At 38.6% G+C, this 23,786-nt stretch overlaps 1 protein-coding gene across 1 annotated transcript in view; it reads right to left on the bottom strand.

Annotated features, from left to right (window-relative positions):
• The window catches only part of LOC123307858, a 90,972-nt gene extending 67,468 nt beyond the window's left edge, over nt 1–23,504 (bottom strand). The window contains exon 1 of the mRNA XM_044890323.1: nt 23,209–23,504. Coding sequence (XP_044746258.1) covers nt 23,209–23,275 — 67 coding nt within the window. The 5' untranslated portion in view covers nt 23,276–23,504. The remainder of the gene's footprint in view (nt 1–23,208) is intronic.
• Nucleotides 23,505–23,786: the final 282 nt, after the last annotated feature.

Here is a 23,786-nt window from a genome sequence, read left to right as displayed (position 1 = left end):
TAGGAGGTTATTGACGTAGACCGCCTACTTTGGAGGTACTGAACGCAATCTTAAGCCTTCAACAGAGGATTTTGCAAACCAATCTGTGCCTCTGAAACTTTTTTATAGAAGACGATTATATTTGAAGCACATCTGCTTCAGGACAGCGACTTCAGAAACAGTATCCTCATGTTGCTCTAGTTTATCAATCTTTTAAAAGTACTGTTTCGCGATTTGTTAGTATTTTTCGTGAAAAATGTAGTGTTCGATGAAATTATGGAGAGTAGAGAGAAGGAGAACGATTGCAGTACTAAAAAAATGTCGATACGGGTAAGGGCCACTATTCACTGTTGGTTTAAAATGAACAGTGCTCTGGCTAAGGTGGCGTAAGGACACAGTTACAAAGCCTACATAGAACACAACTGTCCCTCCTAACTCGTACAAGCTCACGGAGCTTCTGAGGGGTACTTTGGTACCTACGGCGAATCAGGATAATTATAGTATAGTACCTATACCATCCTGCCATCCTGCTTACGCTGGTTTCCAAGTTTCCTACTCATCGTCATAGCAGAACAGAAGCTAAACTTCAAATGTTTCTGTTGAGATAGGAAACGGTCCTTCATGACCACCTATTTTGAAGAGATTCATTCTGTAAGATGAAAACGCGAGATGAAAGAACACCAAACAATTTTGTCGCAGGATGTCGTAAGGCCCGGATTGCGTGGCGGGGTCCATTTCTTGAATAATGCATTTTCAATGGGTCGGATCAGCATCAGCGTTAAAATATCAAACAGGCCTCGGTCGGTCGAGCCGAGTTATTTGCCCGGCGCGCTCCTTTCCGTTCTTTGTTGAGGAGAAACGATCGTTTTCAGGTTTTTCAAGTTTTGCTCATATGTCAACTATCCCCGTACCCCAAGAATGGATTGGAAGGACGTACGTGTCCACTGTTGCTTTATTTATTCCTGAATAGATTGTCTATGCTGAATACCATTACTGGGACATGCACGATGCGGCTGACGACAAACGACGCTTTTCTTCGACAGATCAATGGGATCGTTCGAGGTAGATCGCAGGGGAGGGAGGAAAGGGGATATACAGGGCGAGTTTTGATTTATACACAGACTGTAACTGATATTGAATTCAAAAAACTGCTTTCAATTATTTCTGGGTCGGAAATAAATTTTGGTTCGAACTAGTCAAAGTTGGCTGAATTTTGCAGCAGTGGTGAAGAATTGATACCAAATGAATTTATCCGTTATTGAAAACTGTATATACTCCATTCACTTTCATTTTAGCAGTCGGCTGGCCATGGAAATTAGACACATTTCACTCTGTATAGTACGAAAATGTGGGGTTATGACGCTTGTCAAAACATTTTTGGGTTTTAAATCAACGCTATGTTGCCCGTTCTACGTAAAAGTTTCTGTTATTACGTATTTTATCACAATGTCAAATTTCTTCGGAAAATATGTGACGAACATAATTGAAGTTTATACAAAGTGATTGAAAGCATATCGAATCCTGTTATTTGCATGGAAAATACAAGAGATCAGTATAATATCATAATATACACTAGCTTGGGGAGAGTTGATGTTCCTTATGTTCTTCGGCTGAAGTTTGAATACGTTACATCAGTTGTAGATTTCAAAAATATTAACCCGAAGATGAAATGCAAATGATGCAGTGGTTGAGAATAGGTATCTCCCGAAGGAATTAACAGATAATTACAAGAATGTTTAATTCTCCAACAAAAACCATCTTGCATCAATATAAGTAAAAGAAATTAAAGGAAGTTTCAATTCAAGACTTTACCTTTGAACAAAGTTTCACATGAATAAACAATTAACAGGACAACTCGCTCGTATTTGTGGCTGTTCATCTTAATACATTGATATAATGATAATAATTAGATATTTATCGGTACCATAAGACATTTACAATGTATAGGACAAGTCAAATGAAAAATAGAAAAATCAATTTTCGGGAACCTATTCTACGATGACATTCATCGAAAATCCTGTAGTAAACTTTTCGCATTAATTCACTCAAACATAAAATTCTGAAATGCCATCAATTTTTTGGGTCACCCAATAAAAGGAAATTCTTTGTCATCCTCTTCATTCAAAATCTTTCTGATTGTGGAAATATTCAGCTGAAACATAAGTCGTTTAGATTCAGATGAAACTTTATATAAATTCTCTTACATTGAATATGTTCGCTACCGTCTGACGTATTGTAGATTTTAGAATATCAGGGTATAACTATTTGAATGAACGGACCTAAATTCTGAATAGCATCCTGTCTCTTTTTTCAATCACTTTCGGCATTTTGGTAATAAAAATTGATATTAGTTGTGGCAACGGCGTTATGACATTAACGACATTTCATGAGTGCCAACTTTACTCCATTCTAGTTACAAAAACTTGAGAAAATTATTTCATAGCCAACCGACTGCTGAAATAAATGTGAATGGAGTATACCTTCCGGTTGCAATATACTGGGCCGACACCCTAACCACCAAGCTACGGACGCTAGCTGATGATTGAGTTCTTATCGACTTCTTTGACACAGACGCCCGAGAAAAGTGACAACAGTGCTTTCCAACACACGCAAATGTCGTCTCAATGGTCTAGCAGAAACTGACGAATGCCTCACCATTGCTAGCCAACGCAAAAATGCTTTGGACGACAAACTTGCACAAGCGAGGAGGTGAACTCCATCAAGACATCACAGATACTCTAGTTCATTAAAGCTCTGGAACTGCAAAACAGCTCTGATGAAGGGCAAAGCAACGCTTCTGATAAAAAAACTCTTCTTCCCCTATAAATTCATCCAAGGTTCAAAACATATTCGATCGGTACCTGCATGGTATCAACCACGATCGGCGAGGCCCGAAAATCATAACGGTGAATATGCGTATCATCGCTCACATTTGTCCCGAGGCACAACGCCAAAACGTAATTGATTAGCGGCATATTAAAATTCACGTTCGGAATTGATTATGTATGCATGATAATTGAGTTTTTTTTTTCCGCGAGGTGACCGCCGCCGACCCAAAAAGCCGAACTACAAATTGGAATCTTTACGGCACATGGTTTCCTGTTATAACGCCCCGAGAAAAGATGAAAATCATGTAGGTATGGAGCATTGGTGGATCCGATTCACGATTATGGATGTGACCTGTTTTTTTCTTCAAGGAAGCATCACCATTATTATTTGACGAATTTAGATACCTCCCTAGGCACCTCAGATCATTTCATCAACCAAGGAGTTAATCGATTTGTTCTCAGTAAGCATTTCCTTAGGTTAGGTCGAATTTGATAAGGAAATAGTGTGCAGAATCTGAACAAACCATTTTCATCTGTTTCAGAGTGTTGACCTCTGATGGTTCCAAGCAGCAGTTTCTGCTTCATATATTCTTAAGTTGAAGAGCATTCCAATTTTTAACATCAAACAATAATTATGGCACGTGTATAAGATACACTTTTAACAGAGATTAGAGTAAAGGGGTGCCATCCAATTTTGCTTAGGGAAAACCCCAGTAAAAACCATTTCTCCCCCTGTAGTGGATTGTAAGAGATGTACGAAATAAGTTGAATTACTTCATACTGAAGGGCATCTCGCACTGCAAAAATTGATCATTTCCACAAAGAAAAAGAAAATCCAGGGAGTCTTCCCCAAGTTACCAGAAAATTTTATCTGGAATGAATAGAACAAAAGCAGAAAAATGTGATACATAGTTAGTTCTATCTTATCAGATTGACCTGAAATTCACAACTCAATTCAAAAAAGATTCAGAAACTGCATGAGGAGCTCTAAAACCATCCTGAAATTTATAAAAGAGACAATGAATAAGTTCCGGAAAATTTATTTTTCTATTTTTCATTTGACTTGTCCTATACATTGTAAATGTCTTAAGGTACCAATAAATACCTAATTATTATTATTATATCAATGTATTAAGATGAACAGCCACAAATACGGGCCAGTTGTCCTGTTAATTGTTTATTCATTTGAAATTTTTGTTCAAACTTTTAATTCCTTTTACTTATATTGATGCAAGATGATTTTTGTTGAAGAATTTAACATTCTTGTAATTATCTGTTAATTCCTTCGGGCGATACCCATTCCCAACCACTGCATCATATGCATTTCATCTTCGGGTTAATATTTTTGAAATCTACAACTGATGTAACGCATTCAAACTTTAGCCAAGGAAGATAACGAACATTAACTCTCCTCAAGCTAGTGCATATTATGATATTATACTGATCTCTTGTATTTTCCATGCAAATAACTATTTTTGGTATGACTTCAATCAGTTTGTATAAACTTCAATTATGTTCGTCACATATTTTCCGAAGAGATTCGACATTGTGATAAAATACATAATAACAGAAACTTTTACGTAGAACGGGCCACATAGCTTTGATTTAAATCCCAAAAATGTTTTGACAAGCGTCATAACCCTACATTTTCGCACTGTACAGAGTGAAATGTGTCAAATTTCCATGGCCAACCGACTACTAAAATAAAAGTGAATGGAGTATAGGAACTCTATTCGAGGGATGACTAATTCTTAAGATCATTTTAATTTTACTGTGGTGATTTCACAACACTACAGCTACCTGGTGAGCGATAAAACGTCATGAAACTGATCGCAAATAAATGAAATGCTGATTTGTTCACTATCCTACACATCTTAATTTCAGTGTGAATCGAAAGCAAATCGAAACTACATCGAAAACTGTTAAACTTGTCGATAAAATCTGTATAGAGCTCCGTGTAACTCTGATGATAACAACGGCAACGTCTAACCCACCGGCCTCCCTTCTTTCTAGTTGTCTATGCCTCATCACAAGAATGTATTGAGCCACTTTTCACTTTGGGAATGTTTGCTCAGTTCGGTATTTTTCCTATGCCTTCATTGCTCTTTGAATGAGACTATGACAAGTTGCAAGAACGTCCATTAAAATTTAGAAATATCACTGTTGAAGTGAGTAATGCAGGATTGAAATTTCAACTGACTTTCCAGCAACTGTATACGTATTTGAAACAGCTCAATCTTGAAACTGCCGATATCCCATGGAAAAAACTTGCACGAACGTGAAAAAATCAATATTTCCATGCCGAAATTTCCCACGCACTCGCCCACTGCTCGCGTACGACCGTCATACCTGTAAGTGACACCCACTCGAAAACCACTCAACCCACTCGATCAATCAACACGAAATTCAGCAATTTACGTCTTCGCGTCATATTTGTTCGTCAAACGTTGGCGCTCCTGAAACCGAAAGTTACAGTTTGAAGAGCGCTGTAACAACGTTTACTTGTTAATTATATGCATGGTTGCCCCTGTCGCTATGAATATAAATTAATTAAAGATCCAGACCGGTGCCTCGAACGGAGCTTTCGATGATGTGTCTGCCAGCGGAGCTGGAGTCCGAGATTTTTCTGGTTGTTAGTAAAAACTAATGATATCCGGCGGAAAAACGGCTTCTGATTATGTTCTCAAGGCTGGAAATGGAGCGCTGGGGATTATTAATTCGCTTTTTGTCAGTGCGCTGAATAGAAAAGCGAAAATTTGCTCTTTTTAGCACTTTTAACCCAAGAAACGAATTCTCATTTCGATTTCACTCGAAAAATTCATTAGCAGTAGTGACAATGATTCGGTAGACATATAAACGTCTACACCGTCGAGGACTCAGTGAAATATTGCATCCTAGGCCACTACTTTTTTCGTATTTGAAGTCATGTAAGACAAATAATGCACATCAGATGGTTCTACAAAGTTTCAAATACTCGGGAAGCTTCATAAATACTAGGGCTAACCTAGTCACGGAAATACAAAACCGTATCAATTCGACATCACGGGCAATCTGGAAGCTAAAAGTCAGAGTGTTTCAAAAACACGACCTCAATCTGACGACCAAGACAGCTGTTTACAAAGCGGTCGACCTCCCAACGCTTCTTTACGGAAGCGAAAGCTGGACGCCCTACAGGCAACATATTAAACAGCTTGAACAAACGCAACAACGTCATCTAAGACAGATAATGCACATCAGATGGTTCCACAAAGTTTCAAATACTTGGGAAGCTTCATAAATACTAGGGCTAACCTAGACACGAAAATACACAACCGTATCAATTCGACATCACGGGCAATCTGGAAGCTAAAAGTCAGAGTGTTTCAAAAACACGACCTCAATCTGACGACCAAGACAGCTGTTTACAAAGCAGTCGTCCTCCCAACGCTTCTTTACGGAAGCGAAAGCTGGACGCCCTACAGGCGACATATTAAACAGCTTGAACAAACGCAACAACGTCATCTAAGACAGCTAATGCACATCAGATGGTTCCACAAAGTTTCGAATGCAGAAGTCTTGAAACGCGCGTGTTGTACAACAATTGAGACTCAAGTAACGAGGGCCCGACTCAGATGGAGCGGCCACATTGTGAGAATGCAAGACACAAGACTCCCCAAAATAGCTCTGTATGGCCAATTCACAGAGGGAGCTCGGAAACCAGGAGGCCAGTATAAGCGGTTCAAGGATATACTGCATCAATCCCTGAAATCAGTTAATGCCAATCATAACTGGGAACAACTATCGTTAGACAGGTCACAGTGGAGATCTATGGTGCACAGTTATAATGGAGACTCGAGAAGGATACAGCGGCGGCCAGATTTGATTGGTGACTATCCATGCCCGGAGTATGGAAGGATCTGTAGGTCACGGTTGGGTCTCTTCAGTCACAGGAGGGCACACAGTCGTAATTTGCCCTAAGAAATTATAAGTATGATCGCACCGATAGTTCGGAAATCAGCATACTTAAAATTTCCTTCATCATTCATCTATTGGATAATTTTCACCATGATCCACAAGCATTGTTCGATGCGTCTCAGATTTCTCAATTCCAATTGAAGTAGAAAACTAAAACCTTTCATAATATAACATGTTTTTTCTCTGTAAAAAACAATAATTTCGAAGAAATTCAAAGCGATATCAACTGAATATTACGGAGTAAAGTCTTACCTCTCTGAAACCAAGAAAAACAGCTGCCATTACGAGGCATTGATGACAGTCAAAGCCAAAGAAACTGTCCTAACTAATAAAGTTCCTGTCATTTATCCAAACACAAACCAACTCTAACTAACCATTCGAGAATCATTTTCCACATCAAGCCAATTCATCATGATGTACCTCATCCAAGCCAAGGTGATAAATCATGGCTTTAGGTGTGAATAGCGGTGTAGTCCAAGTCTAACATGGTGTAAATATTATCAGGATACATAGATACACACATGAGCAATGAGTCTTTTACAATTCTGAAACCGCCAAATGATACCGTGAAAAGAAAAGTACTGTTATATAACAGCATACAGCGTGATGTAAAGGGGTGCCCTGCTAGTATTTATCATTGGTGGTCACAAACGTCATTCAGAACTTCAGAAGTATTAACATTTGAATGCGTAGGTAGTGTTTCATCTGATAGAGATGCGTTCTCATCCGAATAAAAGCTTAGAAGAGATAACCTGAACTATGGGTGAGGAAACAAGGATCTGACCCATATTCTCTCGTGAAACTGATCTTGGCGGTGGCTAGACGGAAGCCATCACTTTGTGGAAATTTGGAAGGCCAGCTCCGTATAAGAACCGCAAAATTCGAATAAATTTCCCATCAATTTGCTCTCTGAGAGCCTTTTCTCCTCATAAATTCGCATAAAATGCTCTTTACTATGCTTTTTATATACCTAAATGGTGCCTCATTAAATTCTCTCCCAATATCAGGAAATTATTGCAATTTCCTAACAGAAATTCCCGAAGCACATTCAGCTGCCAGATCCGTATCAGTGGATTTGAATCGAAAAAACTCTTGTGAATGGACAAAAATCGAATATTGATAATTTCGACGAAGAAGAAAAGTGTGGCTTGATGTTATAGGAGTGTGCTAAGAGTACACGATCAAAAAATTGAATCCCATTGGAAATATACCAGGATGTGCTAATCTGCACCACCTATTATCAAAAGCGCATGCAAAATCATGTGAGCTGACTCACAGAAATTGAAAATTTTCAACCAACTTGGATCGCCTCAAAAGACCAGTCATTTTTCCGATAAGGAATTCGAGAATCGCCTGAGAGGTAGAAAAATAGAAACGAATGAGATAAAAGCGTTTCGAAAATAAAAAAAGGAAGAAATTAATATGGAAATGGTAATAATAATGCACTTTTGCCATGGTGAAAACGAGAAATGGGATCAATTCGGTGTTTCGACCACGTTATCGTAAAAAATCCCTTCGTTAACGAGGCTATAAGTTCGTGAATATCACGTATCCATAACACCCAATAATTATTGCCCATCGGTTTCCTAACCGCGACTTTTTAGCGCACACGAAACGTGACTCCTCCTGGCAGCTTCTTCGAACTGTGCAATACCAACTAAACACCTCGCAGAAGTTCCGAAGAAATCGCAAATCCGACCCAACCAACCGCTGCAGCGCCCGTAAACCAACCGCAATCTTCGCGAAGGACCAGAAAGGATCACTTGTCAACGTTCGGTCCATAATTCAGACGCATCGGAAATGGAAAATGAAAAAATATGGCGCTCGGAATCGTGGCCTGCGACCTTAACGGTCCCCGAGAGCAGGGGCAGACGGGGCTTGAAGTCGATTTAATCGACACCTTCTAATTTATAGATCTAGAACACCTGTACGGAGAGAATTACTCATAGAACGTGTGGGAACGTAAAATATGGACCGCGTGGAACTGTTATGGTAAATATTGCCTGCGAAGTGGTTGTTTCGTTCGAAACAATGGGTCTATTGGTTAACCATTGAATCGATTGCATGCATTTTGCCAAGAAAATTTCGAAGAATTGCAAGGATTGTCGGAATTTCATTCATAAACACAACGAGTAAAAAATCACTTTTAGTGGTAAAATTGGAAAAAAATTGATCATCTTTAAAGAGTTGTAGCAGCCGGGAAAGAGGCACTGGACATAAGCTGATTTTTTTGGTAATAGATTGGTTCTTTGCGAATAGGAAAAACCAACTTTCATTCATCTACCACGCACAGTTCAGATTTTATGATTTTTTCCGCGAAGGTCCAAAATTTCCGGTTTTCCATCAACCATACCTTGAAAAATAATCCTTCCAGGAGAATTCTGTTTGCATATTCGTAATCTACGTCCTCGATTTAGTGAATATTTCAATTTTGGTGAAAATCGAAGACATCAAAAATTTTCATGAATTTTCCATACATATGGAAAAATTGCGATTTTTTGAAAAAAATTTTTGGTCTCCGATCGAAACCAAAATTATACTGTCGACTAATTCGAGGGCGTAGAACACGAATATGCAAACAGATATTTTTAAAAAAAATTATTTCTCAAGTTATGGTCGATGGAAAATCGGAAATTTTGGATCTTCGCGGAAAAAATCATAAAAACCAAACTGTTCGTGATAGATGAATGAAATGTGGTTTTTGCCATTCGCAAAGAAACAATCTATGACTTAAAAATTCAGCCTCTTTTCTGGCTGATACAGCTCCTCCAATTTGAACAATTTTTTCGTCTAGACATCTAGACTCTAGATAGACCATGTGAGAGGTGCCTAACATCATACGAAGGTTCAAATGTTCGTTTGTGTCCTGAACTCATGGAGATGAAGAGTTCTTGCGAACTAATATCCGAATTCTGCTAAAAAAGTAGTGGCTAGAACCTAGAACAGACAAAACTTCGAATAGAAGGTAACATAACATTTTCACAAACAAAATTATCCACGTTTCATCCATCACTTCAGTCGGGATTCAGTGAAGCTTTTTCGGGAATAACAGTTGCATGAATTTATGCACACCCCAATTACACAGCATTTGTTCTCTTCATTCAGCGCCCCATTCGTAATTTTTTGTCGAATGTTTTCATATACTAGCCTGTACCACGGCCAAAAAAACTCTCGGACCTGGCAATTTGTCCCTCGCCAACTGAGTTATGGCGAACCTGTCCCGGAACGAAATAAATTGTATACATTTTCCCTGAAAACGACGTTAAAATCGGGCATATTTCGGACCGTTTCGGTGTTTTTCTTTTCTTTTCGCGCCGCGCCGTGGGTTTTCGCCGGAAATTTTAATTTCATTCGGTCCGCGACCACTCTGCTCGGCCTTTTTCACGGAAATCCGATTATTCATTAAAGGCCACCTCGCCGGGCTTTGTGTGTGGAATGGAAATCTTTTTTCGCCGGTCCGGAAAAATCCATTGAGGCTGAATGGAAACTCGCTGCTGGCGGTTATTCACAATTATTCGATTCGATTCTGTGGACGATGAACCCCAACAGCGAAACAAGAATCGCGTGTATTAATCGGTCCGACATTTTTTTTCATCGAGAATGAAGGAAATTTGAAGGTTTCGTAGGTCTACGAGGATGTATTGATATCTAGTTAGCCTAGACCAGTTCCATACATGAAAAAAATAATGCGTTACCATAGCAACGAACAATAACTCATTAGAACTGTCAGTGTGAAGTTTGGGGTCAAGAAAGTTAACCAGAGTTACGCAATAAATTAAAAGAAAGAAGATGTCCAACGAAATTGTGAAAATCGGAAAATTGGAGTATCGAGCCATCATCAAGTACCTGTATTTAAAAGGGTTAAGAGGTAAGCAGATTTACGAAGATATGCTTAATACCCTTGGTGATCAACGTCCTTCGTATGCGTCAGAAATTGGACTGCAAGCTTCAAAAGAGGTGAATTTTCCATTGAAGATGATGACCGATCGTGAAGGCCAGTTTCTGTGTCAGTCCCCGAAAATATCGATGCAGTTCATGACATGATTTTATCAGACCGTCGAATTGGGCTAAAACGGATATCTGAAGCACTGAATATTCCATACGAACGCGTTCATCATATAGTTCACGTCAATTTGGACATGAGAAAAATTGCTGCAAAATGGATCCTCAAATGTTTGAATGTTGACCAAAAGCGTGCAAGGGTAGAAGCATCGCGTTCGATCTGGGCTCGATTTGAAAACGATGTAGACTTCTTAAACCGAATTGTTACTATGGATGAGACTTGGGTACATTTCTACGGTCCAGAAACAAAGCAACCATCGATGGAATGGCTACACTCTGGTTCTCCAAGACCTTAAAAGTTTCGTGTCCAAAAATGTGCTGGAAATGTTCTTGATTCAGTTTTTTGGGATTGCCATGGAGTAATCAGGACTGAGTTTTTGGATAAGGGTAGAACAATAACCGGAGATTACTATTCGACATAACTGAGTACTCTACGGGAAAAAATTAAAGAGAAAAGACGCGGAAAGCCATCTAAAGCTGTTTTGTTTCTGCAGGACAACGGCCCTGCACACAAATATCATGTTGCTATGCAAAAAATTCGTGATTAAGGGTTTGAATTACTAGAACATCCCCCTTATTCACCAGAATTGGCTCCATCCGACTATCATCTCTTTCCTCAATTGAAAAAAAGTTCGAAACGTCGTTAATTCTCTTCCAATGAGGAGGTAATAAAAGCTGTGGAGATCGGGTTTGCAGAGCAAGAAGAAACATTTTTTTAGAGGTCTAGAGACGTTGCTGGTACGCTGTAATAAATGTATCCAATCAAGAAGCTATGTTCAATTGAAAATTCATCAAGACCTAACGATGAACAGTCGATGAAGTTTCGAGATTTATCACTTGAATAGCTGTTTCTTCAGAATATGTATCACTTTTAGCTCTACGACGATTTTTCTGGAGGATACGCGTCTCAAAATTTGACCTTGGGTTCATTTAAAGTCGTCAAGACCGAACGGTTGCACCGAGCTAGATGAAATTTCGAGATTTATTATTGCAAGAATTGCTCTTTCAGGATATGTATCATTTTCAGCTTAACGATGATTTTCCTCTCTGACCAATCGTCATAAAATGATCAAAAAATTAGAATAGGTCTCGTAACTTATATCACATTCAAAGAGGAGGTTCGTGTTTCACATAATCTGTTTCCACACCCCCCAGCCTATCGAAGATACAATCTCACCTGATCATAACCCTCCATCCACCTCAAATCCCTCAATCATCGACATCGGATACATCAGTCAGCCTTTCTGTAAGTGGCGATGATTCTAAACCCACCCGGCTCATCTCTAGGCCTCTCATTACGATTAGACATGGCTCGATTGGGATCTTCAATGCCCGTAAATGGCAGTTAATGAATTTAATATGACTGCCAGTTGTAGGATGAGAAATACCCCGTCTCGAAAATGGTAATGGGTAATGGATTTCTCTTTCGAATAGTTTTTGTACATTCAATTATTCGAGTCGTCTAAGGGTCTAAAAGTAGACGTGATTGTTTTGTTGAGTTGATGATGGAATGTTTGACCTCTGAAAGCGAATTTATCGAAGTTTCAGACCTTGACGATGTAATTGTTGCGAAACCTTCGTGAAATAAAGAAGATGTTTCGAATGAGGAATAAAATGATTTGTCCAAGATGCATCATTCTCCTGTTTCGTGAGATAACAATAATAAGGATGTTTATTCATATAAATCATTAATTTCAAGGGGAGCTGAATGGCGTTGTCTACCTCTACCCATAAACTTCGGTGATAATTATGAATCTGCATCATCCAGAGATTATTACACCTATATTTGGATCGAGCTTCATCGACTCCATTTCAATTAAAACCATACGCTGAATGGAGCCCAGTAGTTCATAATGCAGCTTTGAAAATCGTACGAAATAGCCAGAAACAATATTCGATTTGGTAAAAAGGCGATTGCCGATGGCTGTTGAATATCGATTTCGATCGAGAGCTGGCAGATTGCATTCATTCACTGCTGAAACTGCTATGCGTGCTGTTGATTTCCATTCGAGTCTCAATGAAAACCAATTATTCATTCTGAGGTGTGTTGTTACGTTCATGAGGTTTTGATACCGATCATTTCAACACCTCCCATCACGCTTTTATGCCCATTTATACAGGGTGAGTCTTTGACTCGTAACTGCGCAAAAAAATTAACGCACATTCTGCAAATCTCAATCTTGAGAATGAAATGAAGATGAAAGTCAACTCTATATTGCCTTTATTACCTATTTTTTATGTTCTCTCGGGAAGGTTTTGAACGGAACAAGACACATTAAATGGAAGAAAAATTCAGGATTTCACCGAATCTTATGTGAAAGAAGAGAAATGAACAATTTTCAAAATACTGAAATGCTGATAAGTGATTTAATACTTGGTATTTCCACGCCTTGCGTTAATTACAGCTCGGCAACGACGGTTCATACTCAAAACGAGTGATCTTAAAATGTTCTGATCTAATCCTTTCCAGATTTCTCCGAGTTGGATTCCTAAGTCATTAAGAGTAGCTGGATGATTTTCTGAACTTCACAGCCTTGTATTGAGGTTGTTCCAAACCTGCTCAATGGGATTGAGATCTGGACTTCTTGCTGGCCATTCCATTCGAGAGACTTCAACCTCTTCAAGGTACTCCTGAACGATGCGCGCACGATGGGGTCTGGCATTATCGTCCATAAAAATGAAATTTTCACCAATGTATGGGGCAAATGGCACTACATGCTCTTCAAGAATGTTCGTTATATACTAATCAGCATTCATAGCTCCATTATCAACGACCACTAGGTCTGTGCGAGCAGTCAAAGATATTCCACCCCATACCATAATAGATCCTCCCCCGAAACCAGTAGTATTCGGGAAATTGCACTGAGCATATCTTTCATGTGGACGTCTGTATACAAGGGAACGTCGATCAAAATGGTAGAGGCAGAATCTAGACTCATCTGTGATTCTGTGAAGAGATCTCTTCCCCAATCGGCCTCTTCCCAATGGATATGCTCTCTCGCAATATCCAAACGCGCCCATCGATGGGCTGGGGTAAGAGCTGGGCCTCTTGCCGCGACACAAGGCCTTAAATCATATTCCCCGAGGCGATTTCTTATTGTCTGAGTGCTAATTTGCACCTCATGAGTTTGCTCAAGCTGAATTTGAAGGAGGCGAGCGGTTGCAAACCGTTGTCTCAACGAAGAAACTCTCCTCAAGTAACGTTCTTGAATGGCAGTTGTTACCCGTGGTCTACCCTGTCTAATAATAATAGGACTTTTCACCTCAAACTTATCACAGAAGTATCTCCCCTTCGTTTGTAATTTGCCTTGAATATCCTCACTGGAACTCATGTCAAATTTATGTTGATACGATTCAAATTCGAACTCATTGTTGCACCAAGTGCAACTTTCCCACACATCAATCAACTATACATTATACTTTCTCCTGAATGACCTCAATTAAACACCCTCTAATTTTTGTATTAGTGGTTTCAATAATTAATGGTTTGAGCCCTGAATTAATTCAATGTTCAACGTTCTTTGACAGTGAATTTGAATTTTATGTGGTCAGATCTAGCAAATGTGCATCGGTCCATATCTATATGCGGTTTGTGCACCAAAGCTTCGCAGTTGATGTCGACAGCAGTGATTTAACCCTCCAAATCAGTTTCAGAGCCAACTGTTATGTTTGTGGGTGAATACACCGGAAAATAACTCGACCACCTAAAATTTTGCTGAAGTTCGTTGTCCAAGAACATTCGCAATTTTCTATATAATTCAATTGTTTCTACACCATATTGTAGTTAAATTCTTTGGTATTGAAACAAACTCCAGTAAAGTTGATAGCTTATGTAGTAAATTTTTTGCCTGAAACTATTATCTCCCATACTGACAACGAAAAAACTAATTAGCTAAAAACAATTGACTTTACAGGGTATATTAATAGTTCCCTACTCTCCCAGATGTTCAGTCTCATATGTTACAGGTCGTAAACAAAGAAGCCTCTCCGAAATGAATATTGAAAATTACGTATGCAAGTAAAGCATAAGCGATCATACCGGAATCTTAAGCAACTTGAAAAAACTAATGAAATTCCGCATTTACGAGTGCGAGAGACTTCTTGAGGAAGTGTGAAATGACGAGGCCGTTTGTAGGAATCACCTGTAGTTTGTTTCTTCACCGGGTATAATCAAGGAGCAATCAAATATCCTAAACGTGTAAATAAACATAACGGAGCGTGAAATATCGCCAGCAAGACGTTTCGTTGATAACCATTACCTCAAACTGGTTTCTTCGATTCTTGACTTTTGATTTTATGCATAAAACGACGGGTTCAGCGATCTTGATACGACTCTATGGTACCTTTATATTGGGAGTCTGAAGAAATTGTTCCTGTTCTGGAAAAAATTGGACATTGTCCACTTATATATTGATATAACGAAGACGCCGCAAGTAATTATTTACATCAAAATTCTTCCATCATTCTAATCTCCAGAAAAACTTTCGAGTTAGGTTGTATCTAGCGAAAAAATCATAGTAGATTTGTACGTGATACATACTCTGGAAAGGCAACCTTTCTAGTGATAAAACATGACATTTCATCCACCCCGGTGCAACCGTTCGATCTTGAGGAAGTTCTAACTGACCCAACCTTTTGGGAATTTTTCGAAGGTCATCTTTAGTGTCATTTATTTTTCAGGAAAATTATCGTAGATTTAAACGTAATACATATTCTGAAAGGGCAACTCATCTAGAATAAAATCTGAGAACTTCATCCATTTCGCCACAACCGTTCGGTCTTGAGGAAGTTTTAACTGAACCCAACTTTTTGGGAATTTTTCGAAGGTCATCTTTAGAGTAATTTATCTTCCAGGAAAATCATCGTAGATCTAAACGTGATACATATTCTGAAAGAGCAACTCTTCTAGTTGCAAATCTGGAAATTTCATCCATCTCGTCATAACCGTTCGATCTTGAGGAAGTTTTAACTGAACCCATTTTTTGGGAATTTCTGGAATGTCGTCTTTAGAGTAATTTATTTGTTTTTCTTGGTTTAACTTGTTTGACAATTATATTCGTTTTGTTTAATACCTTAGCTGATGTGTATCTATAGTTGAAAGAATTCAATCTTTATTTTAATGATGTCATTGTCTCCAAATATGAAGTTAGTCTCATCAGCAAGATTTGTCAGCTTAAGTCCGACCCTGTGCTCTCATTACTCCAGGCACTAACTGTTAGATCCGAAACTTCCATCACTATCCCAGAAGAAAGGAGTTATTGAAATATCCTCGAGATAATACGTGTACTTAATTTCGTAGACCAGAAATCACGGGCTATTTGTCGGATGAAAAAAATAAGCGGCTCGAGAAATTGGCCGGGAAAAACAATGGGCCCACTTCGTGGGCGTGCTCTGATGAAAAGAACGTTAGTCGTTCCGTAAGAAGTGAATGGACGAAAATTATTTATGGTGGGCTCTTGATTAGTAGGCAGGATGCCCATAATAAGAAACCTGCAACACTCCTGTTCTGACAAGGCAACGGTTGACAAATCGCTGATATTTTTTTCGCCCACAGGTGCTTTCTATATTCTATGAGTCATGATAAATACAAGTTCATAAGTTCCAAAGCATTAAGGAAACTACACTGCGCAAAAAAATCAACGCACATTCTGAAAATCTCAATTTTAATGAAAGTTAACTCTACATTGACTTTATTACTTATTTTTTATGTTCTCTCGGGAAGGTTTTGAACGAAACAAGACACATTAAATGGAAGAAAAATTCAGGATTTCACCGAATCTTATGTGAAAGAAGAGAAATGAACAATTTTCAAAATACTGAAATGCTGATAAGTGATTTAATACTTGGTATTTCCACCCCTTGTGTTAATTACAGCTCGGCAACGACGGTTCATACTCAAAATGAGTGATCTTAAAATGTTCTGATCTAATCCTTCCCAGATTTCTCCGAGTTGGATTCCTAAGTCATTAAGAGTAGCTGGATGATTTCCTGAACTTCTCAGCCTTCTATTGAGGTTGTCCCAAACCTGCTCAATCGGAATGAGATCTGGACTTCTTGCTGGCCATTCCATTCGAGAGACTTCAACCTCTTCAAGGTACTCCTGAACGATGCGCGCACGATGGTGTCTGGCATTATCTTCCATAAAAATGAAATTTTCACCAACGTATGGGGCAAATGGCACTACATGCTCTTCAAGTATGTTCCTTATATACTTATCAGCATTCATAGCTCCATTATCAAGCTGAACCTCTTGCCGCGACACGAGGCCTTAAATCATATTCTTTGAGCAGATTTCTTATTGTCTGAGTGTTAATTTGCACCTCATGAGTTTGCTCAAGCTGAATTTGAAGGAGGCGAGCGGTTGCAAACCGTTGTCTCAACGAAGAAACTCTAAAGTAACGTTCTTGAATGGCAGTTGTTACCCGCGGTCTACCCTGTCCTGGTCTTCGGACATTCATAACAAATTGAAACCAAAGAACCAAATCAGCCTTTCGACTCTTGAAGCCTGAACCTACCCTTGACGTCCCTTCTTTCTGAAATAACAGACAGACGACCCCGACAGAATAAAATTGGACCACTGCCACTTGGAAGAACTTTTAAGCTCTCCTATTTGGCTTTTAAGAGTTATTGTTTGAGCTCACCGACAAGGGTGGGATAAAAACAGACTCCTTAGAATATCCTTCGACTCAGACAACAGGAAATAGATGCCAATAAAACATCGGTTTCGTTTTCACCAGTCCACAGCGTACTGCGCAAGCTGGCCTCAACTCTCTGCCATGAAGATGCACGTCCTCAAATTACGCAGGCATTTTAATGGCTTACGATCGCATAATATGAACCATGTGTGTTTAACCGGCCATGTCGTCATGTCCTTCGACCAGGTGTTCCTGACTTATTAGCTAAATATTTCGCACTTGTCTGGGAGGAAGTCGATGAACTTGGTAGGCTAAACGACGATGCTGCCCACGGCGACGTCTGCGGAGCGCTGAATATTCAAGAGCTTTTAGCAAAATGGCCAGTCTGGCTGATGATAACGGTTGCCGGAGTTTCAGGAGTTCAAGCGGATTTTTTCGTGGTGTCCTGATTGGTTTTTTCTGTATAGCGAAAGAAATGCTAGCTAGAACATGCAGTGCGATCTTTGGAGCTGATTGATTATGCTGCGAGGAGCTATAGATCTCGAATATGTCCTGAAAGGTACAAGGAAATCAGGAGCCATCGATGAAGGATACTGTGAATAATCTGTTGTTCATTTTATTGTGAATAAGTGTAATTTTAACCATAAAAAACGATCCGAACTAATTTATACTATCTATAGATAGTATAAATTATATAGTATAGTATGTATATATACATTCAAGGTCCTGAATTTTGGTCTTTCTTGGGAAATAAACTTCGCAAAAAAATTAACGCACATTATGGAAAACTCAAATTTATTCTACAACTGAAGATGTTCTCAATGATAATTATTTTTATCAGAATTATGCATGCATATGTTATACACTTTCAACGGTTTTCTTCAATACAGATGTTTTTTCCCAGCAGGAATAAAAAAAGATGATATTATCAGATTTTGAATGTATTGGCTCCATTCTAAAATCAGTTGATCTCGATCAATTCTAGTGATCAATAGTTTTTCTTTCTTTTGATTTCCTACACTCGATCGCTATGCAATGCGAAACACGAAATTTGACCCAAGAGGAATGTGCCCAAGCGGTAGTTTTGCGAGAAGAAGGGTGGACATACACAAGAATTGCAGAAAGGTTTGGAGTTTCCTATACAAGTGTGTCCAGAATGTTGCAGCGATTCAGGGATGACAAATAATTCTGCATTGCAACTGAGCCTCCAACGTGTCGTTCCTCATAATTAAAATTAGCAATTCATATGCCAGTTACTATGAGTCAGTTTCCCATTCTCGTCAATACGAGTATTGATATCTTGTTAGTCTTGACATTGAAATTTTGTTCGGTTTTACAGTAGGCTAAGAATTTTTCAGTATATCCTCGTACTCTATCCAAAATCAGCCAAAAGTACCAAGAAGATCTTCTTGCAGTACGTCCCTGCGTAGCTAAAAATAAAATCGCATGATCTCATCTTCCGTGATAAATAATCTAAAAAAGATCGTTAGTAGAAATCCTGTCCATCTTGCCGAATATTTAATGGAATGGTTGGAGGCTATACGATATAGCGTTTACACACTCTCCCAAATTCACACAAGCCAGAAAAATTATCGAATTAGAAGCTCTAAAAAAGCGGCCTAAGGCTGTGCAAGGCAGGTGGAGTTATTAAATGGAATAACAGTTATTGTCGGAGATTCATCTGAACTCCAGGAGAGGTCAGTTCTTACGTGTCTGAAGATGTCCGTGATTTCGGAACACGGTGCTGTGAGAATGAGCGATGCAATTCGGTTCAGTCACCTGATTTTTGATAATTGACATCTGTCAGGTGGCTAGACAGAAATGTTTCCTCTGAATAGACCACAAACTCCTCATCCAGGGACCGTTCTCTGAGCCTAAGGTCAAAACTCCTGGTCCTTGAGAGAAAAGAGCAGGGAGCTCCAACTATATCAACAGTGGACCACAAGGCCTCAGTCCCCCAAGTAGAAGAAGGTAACACAAAATGACCACTGCACAAATTTCATGCCTTATATACCTTGAATTTTCTTGACCGTGAATATTCAAGGTATATAAAGGATTCAGAAGGAGCCACAGTCCTCAGATCATACCCTGAACAAGATGATTGTTCTTTATTAATAAACAACAATAACATATTGTGTCTTCGGGCAAATTGAGGACATTCCATTACCACGTAACAGTTCTTCAGTTTACGATACAAATTCGAATAGTTCTGAAAGATGAAGATATAACTCCCTGGTATTAATATCGACTATCCAGAGAAATAACTGCATGTCGTAAAAGGTGATTTAATAATGGTACAAGCGAGGTACACTAAACATTTCACGATGAGTTGCGAATTCATTTTAGTAGCAACGAAAATACCATGGGATAATAACCAACTCATTGACTAACATACATCAATCAAGGAAGAGGAATGTTACGAATAGAAGTTGGGAAAGGAATTCTGGTCAGTCACTAGCCACAGGCTAGTGTATAAATCTAGGCAGACCACCTATAGATGACCAAATAAATCATACGGATCTTGAATTCAACGACAACATTGTCCAATTTTAGGCAGATCTGCTCTTATCTCTTAGTATATCTAGGTACTATATTTTAATGAAGTTTGGGTACGACGTGTTTTTGAGTGCATAAAACATTTTGGGGGTTCAACACATATTTGTTTTGATTTTCACCCTTAGTCACTGCACTATTATTGGGTGTTCTGTTTTCAACGTCACAGACATCTTAGAAGTCTTCGAGGTTTCTTGCTTAATCACGCGTTGAGGTCTCTGTGAAAACAAGTATGTCTAGCGGAAAACAATACGATTCTTAATTCGGAAACTTAAAAATTCGACCTAAACCTATCAGTCAAGTTACTCGGCTTCATTCTTCATCCTTTTGAATCAATTTCCATCAGCTAAACCCACTTAATACCAACCTGTTAAAAGCGAATAACAGAACCCGAAGTACCTACTCCAATATCGATGTGGCTTCACTACAAATTCAAATATTCCATTATCCCGTTAAACTTTGCCGTGTTAAACACGTCTAAAACTCAATTTTGTGGGAATATCCAATTTATATTAAGAGCCTCTGGTATTAGCACACAATATACACTTCAATTTCGTTCGATGGACTAAGTAGTATGTTCAAGAAATAGGTGAGTGGAAAATTCCATCTACGAATGGAGAGATTAAAAAAATATCAGAGGTAATTGAGGATCGAATTGAGTTGGTAATGTGTTAAATTCTTTTGCGATGAAAAAACGGTTAAACAAACCGTGTAATTTTGTGTTATGCGCCGAGCTGGGGAAACAATGCGTATTTTATGTTGGCTATAAGTGGGTCATGTTGGATAGGTATTCTGCATTTTCTATTCGATTGAATACCTCTTCAAAATGGATACAATATACTTCACAGTTTATTGCGTTTTGTAAAGAATTTTTTCAGTTGATAAGTTTCTCATAAACATAACACACATTCGAGTACTTTGCCATTCGTTGCTTCACTGGAATGGCAGGATTATTACCTTGAATTAGCTGAAATGTGGTAAAACCATAAATTATGGAACTCCTCACTCCATTCAAACATCCGGTTGCTCTGGTATTATGAATACTCGACAAATATTCTTCAGGTATTATTTTCCGCCTATAAAGGTGAGCAGTATATTTACTGCTGAATACCTTCTGTTGTTTTGTTGTTTTTAACAGTGCACGTGTTCATAAAATGAGTTCCTTATTTGTTCAACTATTATATTTACTCCCTTACATTTGACACCTAGTCTATCTCCTTATATTCGCTAACAGTCAAGGAGTATCGGCATAGAGTTCCATTCTTTTCCCAATTCATTGCTTGATTGAGATCTCTTAATCGTTTATTAGGTACATATTCTAGTTTTTCTATAAAAATTTTTGAGATGAGGAATAAATTTTGGAGAGAACAGTAGGTAAAGGTTTGATTGTTGATTCTTCAGAGAAAGTTCTTGGTTTCAATCTTCCTAGGGCAATTCGGCTCAAGATTTGAGTTTTCCTTGTAAAGCTTTCAGAAGGATTCATTCGGTAAATGATACACAGGAAATATTTTTACACACTTCTTTTTCGTCTCGGTCTTTTTACTGATTCAATTTCAACAGTTTGAGGAACACGTAAGCTAATTACCCACCCACTGCCACAAGACAAAAATTACAGTTATCCCATTAAGTATTCAAAATAACCGAGTTCTCCTTCAACCATAGAAAAAACCTGTACAACAATACCTATAAATGTCTCCTCTTAAGTGGAGAACGTCTAAAGTTCAGCCTGTAACCTTGCAGTAGCTGCTAAACCCACATATTTAACGTAGTTAGCGAATGCTGCAGGATAGGCTAGAACCTATGGAATTATTCGTTTCATAACCATAGTGATTGCATGTGCAATTGGAATAACTCAAGGTGATTTTCGTCGTGTATGAGCTCTTTGTCGATGGTAGAGACACGTGGTTTTCGCGGGCAAGTTGTTTGAAGAAAGTACATAGATGCTGATGATGGAGAGTTTCGAGAGATTTGAGTCGTCTTCGAGATTAAAATCAACCGACTCATCACGTGAAGGTCGATCGGTGTGCTTCCCATTTAAAATTCACCTTCACCTGAGCCAAATGATGATTGAAATTAAAAAGTTTATTCCGGATACCCTTGATGAATAGAAAATTCTATGTGTTTCAATCAAATGTTGAATGGACGAATTGAGAAACGCTTGCAAACTTTGTGAATACTCGAAAAAACACTCACATTGGGAACGTATCTTTTTTTTAATTCTATTTGTTTCTTTCGGTTGCCTTTACCATTTCACAATCCTTCGAAAAGCGCCGAAAATCAAATCCAAGAATGATACAAAATTGACATTGTGTTCAATGGAATTTGTTCTGTGTTTAGTGCATACCATCGATGATTTCGTCACAGAGCTACTAAAATGTCCAAGAGACATGAATGAGATTGCAATTTAGAGCACATAGAGTCAATAGTTAATAATAAGCTATGATCCTAGCACAGAACACTCAAGTAGGTAGTTGAAGGTTCTGTGACGAAACCATGAATGTGAGAACGAAACTACCAAGTAATGTCAAAACATTCAATATAAATTTCATATCATAACTTTTTAAATTATTGTTTAATGATTAAGAAAATCGAAAGGCAAAAATAGAATTAAAAAATACGTTTCTATAGTTAATGTTTTGTCCAGAAGGTTTGCAAAGTTTCCTGAGATCGTTCATCGAAAATAAAGATTCTGGATGATACAAAATTCTATATCCTCATTTGAAAATACACCAAGGTTCATCGATATATCCAGCTTTCACTTTCCATAGAAAAACAACGTATCTCTTAAGATGATAAAACTGTTTAGTAAATTTCATCGAGTTACTCCCAGTAGTTTACCAAAAAAATTGCGGATTTTTTTAGTAATATTTTGCAAAATTCCTCAGGTAAACGAAAGTGAATACTCCAAAACTTGCAAGTAATGGCCAGTTCTCCTTTGAATGATTCACAACTTCATTTTCATGAACATTGATCATCATTTTTATGTCATTCCAGTTTTTTTTTCCAATTGTCAGACATTCCTGGTATTACTGAATGTCAGAATTGCAAAAATATACCCTTGGGGCATCCCACATATGAACGAACCACCTCTGATAAAGTGCCTGCGTGCAATTCTTGAAATGACCCTACGTCTTCGATCATTGAAAAGTAAAAGGTACCGAATTATCATATCCATTGTCTAAATAAACTCTTCCTACCTTTAGCGGAGCATATAACCGCGAGGGTCAGCAGGAACACCAAAAAATTAACGTATGTCACCATCATCTCCTATCCTCGAGGATCCAACGACGGCGACGGAACAAAATGACTCGAAAACAGTTGGATAGATTCCGGAACAGAACACGTGTGCTGAATCGGGTCTTGTCTTATGTCATTTCTTGTGCATGATTAGGCAACGGCGACAATGACTGCAGTTTCTCTTTCGTTACGAGTGCTCCGGTCGCGCTTAGATACACAGGTGTGCGAGTACGAGAAAGGACTGAGCGTGCTTGACTTAGGTAGGAGCAGGTTTACCTCGCGCCGAGCGGTCTTATGTTTGACCCCGCGTGTGGTGGCTTCATGTGACGACAGGGGTTTGGTTGAAGCAGGGAATTTTGCCGAATTTCGCTAAGGAATTTTTGATCGATCAATAATGGGATCATCTCTTCGAATATTGCCAAAAGTTTGCTTGTCGTAGTTTCAGTTGACGCTAATTTTAGGTAGGTGAACAGGGTAGGCAAAATTCGTTGTCTACTGAGGGTATCTCGAGAACCATAACAGCTAGAAGAAAACAGAT

This window comes from Coccinella septempunctata, chromosome 2 (assembly GCF_907165205.1).
Source record: "Coccinella septempunctata chromosome 2, icCocSept1.1, whole genome shotgun sequence".
Taxonomy (NCBI): Eukaryota; Metazoa; Arthropoda; class Insecta; order Coleoptera; family Coccinellidae; genus Coccinella; species Coccinella septempunctata.
The sequence above is the reverse complement of the archived record's forward strand: the minus strand, read 5'-3'. Positions and strand labels throughout refer to the sequence as shown.